The following is a 12,535-nucleotide window of genomic DNA, read 5'->3' on the forward strand; positions in this document are numbered from 1 at the left end:
TCCAACAGATCGCTGTTGTCGTAATCAGGCCTTTAGTCTCAGAGACTACTGGCCTGTGCCTCCAGCACACACTCACCATAAAAAGGAAGAATAGGAAGTAAAGCACAAGGAGATTTTCAAACAGAACACCAGAACTGCAGGGAAGAAGTATTTTCAGGCACGCTTTTGTCATTCACTACACTTCAGGGTGGGTGACATGGATGACATTAATGCGATTACCACCAACTGCATCATTAAAGAATCCATTATTACATGTGATATTATCCATCCCCAAACGCTCAGAGTTGCATATGTAAAATGGGAAAAGTTAAATTAATTCTACAATACAGAAGCAACTGGCTAAAATATCCAGACTGATCGAATGCTATGGGGCCATTTAACAAATATATACCAGACATTAGTATGCTGAGATCTCCACTGAAGACAATGGAGTAGCAGTGGCCTATAAAACCTGGTACAGGCCCGTTGCGATCAACATTACAATGTCTTAATACAGTCTCTGCCTGTGTCTTTCTCCGGCCTCTTCATAATATATGGATTGGGCAAAGGAAAGACGGAGGTAGAGCCTGTGCAGCAGAGCACACAGAAGCTCCCCCCGCCCCCCCTTCTCCTTCCATGGCGCACAGTGTCACTGGAGCATCCGAGGGAGGAAGACAAGAATTATGCTCTACTTCTAGGTCTCCCTGGCTCTAGTAAATGTGGAGAAGCTATTTAGCTGAGCCCAGGGAGAACCAGGGGCTGACTTCAGCCTCCTTTCACACCTATTGCTGTGAATGTTTACCAGTTAACAAGAGTGACCCTGCACACAGATGACAAATGTTGAGCATTCACAGCAACATCTGTGAAACAATGGCTTCAAGGACGCATGAGGGTGGGTTTCAATCCCCGTGGTCTCTGAGGGAGGCCTTTGTTTTTTTTATTAGGTCAATCTGCCCTCATGGGATGGGATGTTTTAATAGTCTTATAGCATGTCGTAGTGGACTATACAGCCATTAAAGGTCTGCTCCCTTTTTAAAGGCCCTCACATTCGGTTTGGGCATTTACCACTGGAGCGGGCATTTAAATCCGATATAACTTTGAGACTGTACACAGGATCCAATAATCGGATGAAAGAGAGACAGTGTTTTCTTTTTCAAACCTTGACAGAATGCACCATACAGGTATAGCATGGGACAACAACATTGCAGGCATAACAGAGACCCCCAACAGGTTCAGGACAGGCAGCAGCCCAGCAGTACCAGTTTCCTCGCTCAATCAGGGCAGGTACAACCCAGTAGAAGTTAGAACCTTCCTCAGACAGAAAAGAGAGAACCAAAGTGAAGCATCAATGTATGCTTACGTACAAGTAAAGGACCAGCATGAAATCAAGTGTTCATGGTTTCCTCAGATAAAAAAAACTGTACAGTTTGAACCGCATCGGAGAATGCTCCCATCACATACACAACTAGTACAGCATTAAAAACAGCAAGGGAAACCTAATTCAGGCCATGAAAATTAAAAGCATGGACAGAAACAAGAAGCTTCTTCCACAAGATCAGTAGTGCATGCTACTTTCACAGAAACCACACAGCTGGCAGCAGTACCGGACTCCCCACATTCAGCATTGGACAACCTTATGGCATTATATTAGAAGGCATTAGAGGTCAGCAAGTCTGATGGAGAAGGAGAGCCGAGATTTCTAAAACTCAGTCTGACCCGAGAGTCACAATGCCAGTTGCCCACACTTCATATCTGAACACAGACAAAAACGCATCTCTCCCTTTCCCTAATTCCAAACATTGGCCATGCTTACAGAGTGCCCCAAATAACCCTGTTGTCAAGCTAGGAAACAGTGAGCCCTTAGGCCTGCGTGGCACTAGAGCAACCCTGTTTCTAGTACAGTGGGAGTAAGTAAATAGGTTTATCACAGCCACATTCCACTTTTCGGCTTACATGTAGTTTCCCAACTTGGGCAATGTCCATCGTGAGACGTTACACACAGGCAGATAGTGCAGTCCGGCTGTGAAGAACATGGATAAAAGTGGGTCTTGGGAGGGTGAACAACTCAGTCACTGTGTGCACCAAATGGCAGCCCCTTGGAAGGGGCTTTGACTGTACTAGTGCAACGCACAATATTCAACAGTACTGTAAACAACACATGCAATAATAAACATAGCACTCTTTACATTATGAAATCAGAAACTAGGAGGTCATCAAGGCTGTATTCTCAAAACAGTGAAACACCTTTCAACACTGGCAAGGGCCTCATACTCAGGGAGTAAGTGAATGTCTGCTTGGGCAGTGCACTCTCTGGTGGGACACAACGGGTGACATGGGCCCTAATGTAAGAAAGGAAAAGGTTTACATTTGCCCCATTTTAAAAACAGTTACAATTAAGGTGCAACGATCCCTCACAATCTAGAGTCCTGGTGCCACTGCAGCTCTTACATTACTGATGGCTAATCTCCTGGGCACTTCTACTGTCATTACTCTAATACCTGCAAGGGGAAAGGGTGACCTAGACCGCAGAGTGGGGCCTACCTACAAATACTTCACAATTAGACACAGAGACTAGCTATCAGTTAGGGGCCGAAGACCACGAGCGGTCTCTCGTCCGTTTATTTATACCCGAGGGCTACTCCGCCCCCGGGCTGTTTGTGTGCGCGAGTGGACGGGCCGTGTGGCTCCGCCAGTACATCCCTCCAAACTCACAGATGAATAGTCCAGTCTTATTTAGAGTTCTTCGCAGTGCGTTGTCTCCAGGCATAGCCCTGGAGCCGCTGACTGGGAGTCGGGTTTGGTCGTAGGTTGTACCTCCGGCTTCGCTGCCCTTCGACCTCGGGTGCGCCCGCCGGTTCTGCTGCTTCACTCTCGGGACCAGGCTGGATGATGTTTGATCCTGCGCCTCCCCGGGCTGGTGATGGTTCTCTGTCCCGAGGGTTGGCGGCTGCCTCGGGGGTAGCCGGCTGGTCCCCTTCAATATCCATGTCTTCCGACACCTGTTCCTGTGTTGCTTCATTCATCGGCACTCGCTTGAACCATGACACGTTTCGTGTCACCATTCTTGATCCGTGGGACACTGACACCATAGTGCCGCGGATGGTCACAATCTCCCATATCTCGGGCTCAAACGTTGTCTGATACTTCCATTGGTGGTGGCGAGTCTTGAGGACCACACGATCGCCTACGGCCAGTGGCCGGTCTCCGGCTCTTCTCGTTCGGCTTGCTCTCTCATTCGTGCGTCGTCTCCGGTCCTGTGTCGTTCGTGATCTAATTCGGGTGCCTGCCATGCTGGGCTCACCGGCACACAGTCTCGTGGGGGTCTCCTGAACATGACGTGCGCTGGGGCGCACTTGGTGGTACAGTGTGGTGTCTGTCTGTAGGTATTCAGAAACTGCGACAGACATTCTTCAGCCACTTCCCCCTTCTCCACACCGATCTTTAAAGCTCGGTTCATTGTCCTCATGAATCTCTCGACCTCTCCATTGGCCTGAGGCCACTGTGGTGTGATCCTACGATGACGTATACCTCGTCTGGTTAAATATTCTTTGAAATCAGAGCCCTGAAACGGCGGTCCATTGTCCGATCTTACTTCATCCGGGAAGCCTAGCATTGCGAACGCCCTATCCAGGGCTGGCTTGACATGGCTGAACGCGGTGGACGGGATCACTCCCACCACTGGAAACCGGGAGCATGAGTCGATCAGTACCATGGCTTGGCGTCCATCCGGGAATGACCCAAAGTCAATGCTTATCTTGGACCAGGGAATGTCACACGAGTCTTCCGAGATGACTGGATGTGGCGCAGGTTCCTGACTTGTGATGACACATGAGTGGAAGTTGCGGATCTCCTCCTCTACCGCGCTGTCAATGCTGGGGAACCACACCCTTCCCCGCAGCCGGGCCTTTGTCTTTGCTATGCCTTGATGTCCTTGATGGGTGAGACGTACTACCTCCCTCTGCAGGCTTGAGGGTATGACAATAGTGGCCCCTCGCAAAACCAATCCGTGAGGTCCCGTGCTCAGTTCACTTTGCGCACGCCACATCTGTTGGCGAAATGTCTGCTCCTCTGTCGTGAGGGCGCTGGCTCCGTCCAAGAAATGTTTCCAGCTGCGGTCCTCCAGGGTGCGTTTTACCCTCCGAGACACTCATCCTGGTTGGTTGCTGTTCCAATCTCTTCTAGCGTGAGGGCCTTGGGGCAAGCTTCTTGTGACAGGATCCTGACAAACTCTTCCACCTCCTCTAGGTCCTGGTGTTCTAATGCTTTGGAAGAATGCTCTGGGTGGCGTGAGAGGAAATCCGCGGGGTTGTCCGCCCCGGGGCGGAAGATGACTTCGAACCTGTACGTCTGAAGCTGGACGGCCCACCTTTCAATCCTGGGTGGCGCAAGTCTGGCCGTCCCCGCGAACAGCGGAACCAGCGGTTTGTGGTCTGTCACGACCGTGAACTCATGTCCGAAAAGGTATAGGTGAAAGTATTGGCATGCCCACTTTATGGCAAGGGCTTCTCTCTCAATCTGTGCGTAGCGCATTTCCGTGGCCGTCAGCGCCCGGCTGGCGTATGCCGTGGGTACCCACACGTGATCTTCCGTCTTCTGTAACAGGACCGCCCCTAGCCCCACCTGGCTGGCGTCCACAACGAGCCCCGTCTGTCGATGTGGCCTGAAGTACGCCATGACCTTGTCATCTATCAGGGCCTCCTTCACGGCTCGAAACGGGTCGTCCTCCTTCACGGACCACGTCCATGGCTGTCCCGCCTTGGTGAGTGCGCGCAGGGGTTCCGATAGGGACGCCAGATTGGGGATAAACCGGCCACAATATGTGGCCATCCCTAGGAAGCTGCGGACCTCGGTTGCGGACATCGGCTTTGGTGCTGACCGGATGGCCTCAGCTTTCTTTGGGTCCACTCTCAGTCCGTTGCGAGAAAAGATGTAACCAAAGAACTCGACTGATTCGTTGTAGAACGAACACTTTTCTCGGTGCAACGTGAGTCCGTGGTCTGCTAGGCGCTGAAGTGCGGCTCTCAGGTGTCCATGGTGCTCCTCTAGGGTCTTGGAGAAGACTAGAATATTATCACTTAGATTGATGACTCCGGGCAGTCCTGACAGCGTCTCCCTGATTGCATTTTGGAACACTTCGGCGGCCGAGGACACGCCGAAGCTCAGACGTTTGTGCTTCGTGTGTTGAAAATGTTGTGATGTTACGGCTGTCCGGATGGAGCTCCAGCTGGTGGTAACCCGCGTTTAAGTCCAATTTAGAGAACCATTTGGCCACGTTCAAATCAGCTACTATATCGTCCATAGTGGGCGTGAGATGACGTTCCCTTTTGACTGCCTTGTTTGGGAGGCGCATTTCTACACACAGTCTTATTGCGTCAGGTTGTTTGGGTTTGGGCGCCACGACAAGGGGTAACACCAATGGGGTGGGTCCTGATACCTTCTCGATCACTCCCAATTTCTCGAGCTTCTTTAGCTCCTCTTCCACCTGCGGCCGCAGGTGGAACGGCACTCTCCGGTGGCACAGTACTGTTGGTCTCACTGTGTGATCAATGTGTAGCTTAAATACTTTTCCTTTGAGGCAGCCCAGGCCTCTGAAGAGCGTCGGGAAGTCTCTCAGCATGGCATCAGCGTGTCGTTCGTGGACTTGGTTGGCGAAGAATACCAGTTGAAGGTCCTCCGCGGTGTGGCAGCTGAGCAGCATGCCCCGTTTACCCCCGGTCACGTGAAAGGTCGTGTTCACTGTTTGGTCGTTGCATGACACCGTCACATCGATCACTCCACGCAGTGGCAGGGGTTCATCACTGTCGTATGTGTAGAATCTGGCTTTTGAGGGCAGGAGCGGTGGGCGAGGGTGCAACTGTTCGTATTGCGTGCTGTCCATTACATTCACCGACGCCCCTGTGTCTATCAGTGCCTTCACTGGGGAACACTCAATTTCGACTTCACACATCGGCGGCGGCCTCTTCCTGGATCCATCCTGACCAACGAAGGAAACGAAGAAGACGTCGTCCTCATCCTCTTCCAGCCGGAACGCTGTCTGATGCGTGTCGCCGCACGGCCCCGGGTCCTCGAGAGAGATTTGACGTACTCTTTGAGCAGTGCTCCTTCCAGCAGGACCGGCGCGGCGGCTGCTGCGGCACACTTTCACGAAATGGTTCATCTTGCCACAGTTGGAGCATGCCTTCCCACGTGCAAAGCACCGTCCGTTCGGGGGATGCTCCATCCCACAGTTACCGCACGCGGATCGAGAGGTTGCCGCTGGTTGAGCTTTTTGAGTAGAGAGAGGAGGCCTTCTCCGAACCACATCCACGTGTTCTTCCTTAATCGACAGGTGTTTCGCCGGCGCCACTGGTCTGTCAAGTGCGGCCTGCATCGCTTCCGCCCTCGCGTTAGAGAGCTCATGTGACCTCGCCAGCACGAGGATTTCGTCCAGGCTGATACGTGGCTGCCGCAGGATTAGGCGGCGCACTTGGACAGACCGACATCCTTGTATTAGTTGTGCTCTGATCTCCAGTGTCCTGTCCGGTAGCTCGCAGGACGTCGCTAGCTTGCGCAGCCTCGCATAGAAGACGTCGATCAACTCGCCCTCCGCCTGGCGGGCTTGGCGTAGCTTGAACCACTCAAAATCTGGGTTGGCGCGGGGGTCAAAATGGCGGTTGAGGGCCGTGACTGCGGCCGCGTAGTCGTTGTCGTCCCCTCTGTTCGGCAGTGTCTCGAACAGCTCATAGAGCTCATCGGCCCCATAACACATCAGGAGCGAGTGTTTGACTTTACTATCGGTTTCCCTGACGCCCACAAAGTAATGTTCTAGGCGTCCAAGCCAGAGGCGGCATCGTGCGGTCGCTGTGGTAGGTTCCGATAGTTCGCTAAACTGCGGAATCTGGGCCGCCATGGCATGACCCTGTGTGGCGGGTGGACGTTGGTAGCAGGGGCCTGAGGAGGTGGTCCTGCTTGTACTGGCCCAGCATTCTGTGGCGGCAAGGGTGGTGAGGTGGGAGCCCGTTGGGCCGGTCCCGTGGCCGCTGCCCCTCCCGTTGCTAGCTGGCTCATGTTGGGCGCGTAGTCTGCACACTAGCAGTGAAGTAGCGATGGTGGCACTAGGGGACTCGCTGTGGTGGTGCGACACTTGTCCCTCGTCCTCCTGCTGGTGCAGCTCTGCGTTGTGTAGTACACAGCCTAGCTTCTTCTGACAACCTGGGACCTTGGCAGCCAATGTGTACACCTCTGGTTGTACTTCACCCTCTAGAAAGGCCAAAAACGGAGCTCCGCGAGACGCGTGAGCTTTGGCAGGGCAAATTTCCCGCTTCCGCGAGATACATGAGCAACCGCAGGGGTGCGGTGAGGGCCGAACCAGTCCCCCCGATCTGCACCACACGCGTCTCCCCTCCCACGCGCTAGCAGGCCAGAGTGCTGGGACCTCGGCAAGGCAGGGTTGGGCCTCTACGGCGGGGGTGCTGCAGCACGGGCCCATGGCCGATACAGTACTCCCTCCTGGAGGGGGGGGTGTGGGGGGGGGGGCTCACCTCGCGCGCTGCGACAGGCGCGAAACACCCACCGGCTTCAGGCAGGGCCGGGTAAGACAGCAAAGCGGGGTGGCACCCGCGAGGGATCACTTCGCCGGCCGCAGGCTCCAGCGCAGGCAGCACGAGCGCGGCTCAGGAGGCACCGCGGGACGCGGTAGGCGCGTCTGCGGGGGCGAGTCGTGGGCAAGGGACCCGCCTCGTCACCAGTGTAATACCTGCAAGGGGCAAGGGTGACCTAGGCCGCAGAGTGGGGCCTACCTACAACTACTTCACAATTAGACACAGAGACTAGCTATCAGTTAGGGGCCGAAGACCACGAGCGGTCTCACGCCCGTTTATTTATACCCGAGGGCTACTCCGCCCCCGGGCTGTGTGCGTGCGTGCGTGAGTGGACGGGCCGTGTGGCTCCGCCAGTACAATTACTACCCACATTAGAGAGGACAGTGAGTGACACGTCAACAAGTAGCATGGAGACAGACACCTTGCCACCTAGCTCTTTGCCCTAAACTGATACTATGGGCGTTTTGTAAGGTTTTTACTTCATTTCAGCCACACAAAGGAGGCCAACCACAATGCAGCTGAAGAGAGGATCAGTGTGCCATGCTCTCACCAGTACCCACTCTTGCACGATGTAGTGCGGATGCAAAATATAAAATATTTGGTGGAGGCTTGTTCCATTCACTACTGAATTAATATTTTCAATAAGTGGTGCCAGAGCATCATTGTGCAAAAACAAAGAAACAGCACCTCATTCCATGAAATTGCTGCTACCATCACATATGAGGGTTGTATTCAAAGCAGTTTAAAAAATAAAAAAGCAGAGATTTTGAGTAAAAACAATACTTACCTTTTCAATATCCACCATTTCTGTTTCGTAAATTTCTGCAATCGTTATGTGATGTTTGGCAGCGATAGTAAACCTTCCCTGTAAAAGGCCACAGATTGAAAATCAAAGCTTGCATTAATGGAAAATATTTCTTAGGAGCTTAATGTCAGGTAAAATCATGTTTAATATTGGCATTAGCAGATGCTTGAATGTGGTAACAATACAACGTCTTACCATATCTGTATAGATATCGATGGCTGTGTTTAGGCAGTTGATGGCCTCTGTTGCGTATGCATTTAAGAAAAAATAATTAAGTTTTTATGTTCGCATTTCATCACTTTGTACTCTTATTGGTAAATTCATCAGTTTTAAACTCAAGATCATTAACGGTGTAAACCCATCCAAAGACTGATTTTGACATGCAACACATCGGAAATTATCCAAAATGTATTAAAATGAGGTTGACAAATTTTCAAGTCATGAATCAAGAATCCACTAAAAAGCACTGCAAAATATTTAAAATGATTGTACTTTCTGGGCACCCCTGTCCCGCTTACAAAATAACTTGTTTAAAAAAGATTCAGGATGGCCGATAGTTGTAGTCACACTACAATTAAATAACAGGTTTATACCCAACTCATTAGTATTCAATTTATCAACCGGACGAATGTTTGGGACGAAAGTGGGAATATGAACCTCCAACCAGCAAGTTACATACAGAACTCGGAATTACACTCTGAAAGGTTGTGCTACTGAGACATCAAAAGCAGTACACTATTTAAGTAGATCGACCCCTTGCTATAACAGTCCTAAATTTAAAAGGCAAACTGAATGGTGAAAAGGACCATTGTCATTTGTTAGGCACAACTAATTACAAGGGTTTGTAAGACCCAAGTCCAAGGCCCAAGTCCATTCACCACGGCGCTTGACATTTAGTTACCTGCGGTTTAGGAGGATTACAATGAATACATTTGGGTAGCTAATTTCTTTTTTAAGGTAATTTGATAATTTAAAATGAGTGTACAACATTATTATGCACAGGTCTGACTTTGTGCCCTCATTACTAATGTTCTTTGATCATATCATCTCTGGGGAGTAGGCCCACTCCCTCCTCGGTTTGTCTTTCAACACACCACTCCAATCCAACCACACTCCGGTGTAATGCAAACTCTTCTTCATCTGCCCCTCTTATGCTTTTCACTGACTTCTTTTCCCAGTGACCTGACTGGTACCTTTATTTGAATCCATTAAAGAAGAACAAGTAATTTTGCTAAGGTTGAATGGGATGCAACTCAACGTGTATCCTACAAAATACTGTGCATTTTATGGACATTGATTGAGGTGACTGAGTCAGATTCCAAATTGTGCTTTGCTCAGACAACAGTACACCAATATAAGAACACACACACAGTTTTATATTTATGGCAAATAAAATGGTTGCACTGGGTTTGTGCTAGGTGAAGAATGCTTGAAAACATGTATACGTTTGAAAAAAGTAAAGAAATGTTGGTCATAACAATCCAGTCCAAAACTAGCTTCTTTTTCACAGCAGGCAATCTACAACATTAACTTCTATGAGCATGACGTTCAGAAATGCTCTACACAATAAGATGTACTATCCATGCGTGATGCTACAAGTATTTCAAATGACCTACCTTGAGGGTCTGCCTTTTTGTAAGCGTTTCCTGCATCTACAAAGCTGGTGGCTGCGTCATGCTTGCTTTGCAGTTGCATATGTATTTTTGCAGCTTGGCAAAATGCGTTCCCTGCAGCTAACATACAAAAGAAAATAATACATTACAATATGTTATTTTAACGATTTGTATAATTACATACAACTATCTCCCGAGAAATTTAAAACATCCAACTATACTCTTTGAAGCGCCACTAAACTCAAAGACACAAGTCATTTTGATAGTGCATGAGAGATTGTTAAATTAAGTGGTTTAGGCACACCATCACGAATCCAGCCTTCTGATAATTTAGTTTACATGCAAGTAAATCTATTTACACAATTAGCATTGATCTCCTCGGTAGTGGAATACAGTAAATCCATTTTTCATAATTGAGGGCACTAAACCTTTGTTTTGGCAGTCCTGAAGGGCCGAGCTAGCGGGGAAGGTGAGATGGTCTTTGGGCAGAAATGGGTGAGGAGCATTCAAGTAGCGGCTTGGCAAATTGAAGCCAGCTTCGATGACTGAGCACGGTGTAATTATAAAGTTGCAACTCCCAAGTTAAGATGAACCCCAGCTGCGGCTCATCATCTGGAATTAGTAATAAAAATACAATACAACAAGACAGTCTTGGACAAATGTTTTTGATAGTTGGTGGTATGACTTGAGTCTACCAGATCAGCAGTTGCTTGAACAGTTTATATATAATTTAGTCTGACTTCTTCCTACTGTTCTACTGTAGCCCAGATAATACCTTTGGGTAGCCCTTGTCTTTCGTCAGCCTCATCTGGATTTTGCCAGTCCCTTTTCATTGGTGTGTTGACTTCTTAACACCCACAGAATTGCAGGCAGATGCAGGAGGAGGACCAAGTGTGGTGCATGAAAGGGGGCTAAGCTATGGGTTGCCGCCCATTCGTGTAGACGGACAACGAGGTCATGAACACAGGGAGGATACACAAGATAAATTTGTGATCTTTTGGCACTTATATGACCCTCAATAACGGGCCCAAAACAATATAACAAAATAAGAAAAAACAAGTATAAGAGGATTGGAGACGGGAATTTAACACAGAGCCAATTCAAAAGAGATTATTTTGTTAGGCTGTCTACAGGTAATGGGGCAAAACAAAATATTTATGGAGCACTATCATACAACCTTGCATGTTAAAGAACTATGTTAATGAACAAACTATCTCTTCACATTGTGGTAAATTTATTTTAGGAACATGAACAAAGGCAGATAGATTGCTATGTTTTCAACTCCTTTGTCTTCCCAGGACCGCTAAGACCCTGCCATCTATGGCAACTCAACCCTATACTGGAAAAACATCCCAGTACCACCTACTAAACCAATCCTTTTTCAGGTTTAAGTTACTCCATGTAAGTTACTCTGTGCTTATAAGTTTGCACCCATCCAGATTAGCATGGTATCTTAGTGGTAAACAGTGATAATAGCAAATATATATATATATTACTTATTTTTGAGGAAGCAGCAAGGCGAAACGAGTCTGTCAGTAAGAGGGGAGTCTGCACTAATAAAGCATTTATACTTTGATCAACTGCTCCCACGTGTGGTTTCCGTCTGGTGTCGATTCTCCGATAATTTGTTGCAGCATATTATATATCTCCATACTAATATAATAAAGAGAGAGCCCAAACCTTTGAGGCGGGTAAGCTCAGGAACCACAGCGCCAATCAGAACACCCAATACAGCATTGGAAAGGACAGTTTCAGCAGATGGACATAGGCTATACAGCAGCCCACCATATACATTAGAAGGGGAAAGAACGTTAGGGGCAAAGTAGTCTGCGGTATTATACAGCTTGTGATAAGCGTTCTGTGTGGGACTAGCGTTCTAACACGAGTGGGCGTGCTCTTCGGCATTGTTGTGGGCGTGTGCCGTCGGAGACGCCGGAAGCATTCAGAAGCAGGAATTGTGGCGTTTGCCGTTGACGCAATGTGGGGCGTCTAAGTGCACTGCGCCGTGTTTGGGGTGTGCTTGCATTTTGCGGCGATCGGGTCCTCTGCTGGAGCGAACACACTTTCGCATATTGCGGGAAGGACAACAAACAGAAGAGCACACGCTCACCTTCAGCGTTACCGAACGAGGGCTTCTGAGCGGACGCACAGGCAAGTTTTGAAATAAATTTGCCTTGCCTATTCCGACCATTGCAGACATTCTATTTCATCCCCGGACAACGGCGGGACGGGCCGCTATACATGATAAAAATAAGTTAAAATACCTAATAAAAGACATACATTACAAAACACAAGATCAGTTATTGAGTATTAAGCTAATATTGACTGAATGCCCACATTTACAATCCATCCTCCTATTTAAGCCATTTTAGCCAGTAAAAACAGTAGCAGCAAAAACCTCTAAAAAGACCTAAGAGTGGGCTAAAAAGGGTCCGGTATGCTGTCTAGGTTCTCCAGTCCAGCAACAGATTAAATGGGCCCTAGTATATATATATATATCTCACTATGCATAGTCATGTGATCAAGGCCGCTTGGACGGCCGAAACGCGTTGTGTCTA

At 48.9% G+C, this 12,535-nt stretch overlaps 1 protein-coding gene across 1 annotated transcript in view; it reads right to left on the minus strand.

Moving 5' to 3' along the window:
* The window catches only part of NAPB (NSF attachment protein beta), a 236,860-nt gene that overhangs the window by 127,149 nt on the left and 97,176 nt on the right, over positions 1-12,535 (minus strand). Inside the window, exons 3-5 of the mRNA XM_086927680.1 lie at positions 9,981-10,097; positions 8,560-8,606; positions 8,347-8,424 (exon numbers count right to left, since the gene is read on the minus strand). Of these exons, the coding sequence (XP_086783806.1) occupies positions 8,347-8,424; positions 8,560-8,606; positions 9,981-10,097 (242 nt within the window). The remainder of the gene's footprint in view (positions 1-8,346; positions 8,425-8,559; positions 8,607-9,980; positions 10,098-12,535) is intronic.

Source organism: Lissotriton vulgaris, chromosome 6 (assembly GCF_964263255.1).
Source record: "Lissotriton vulgaris chromosome 6, aLisVul1.2, whole genome shotgun sequence".
In the NCBI taxonomy this organism is placed as follows: domain Eukaryota; kingdom Metazoa; phylum Chordata; class Amphibia; order Caudata; family Salamandridae; genus Lissotriton; species Lissotriton vulgaris.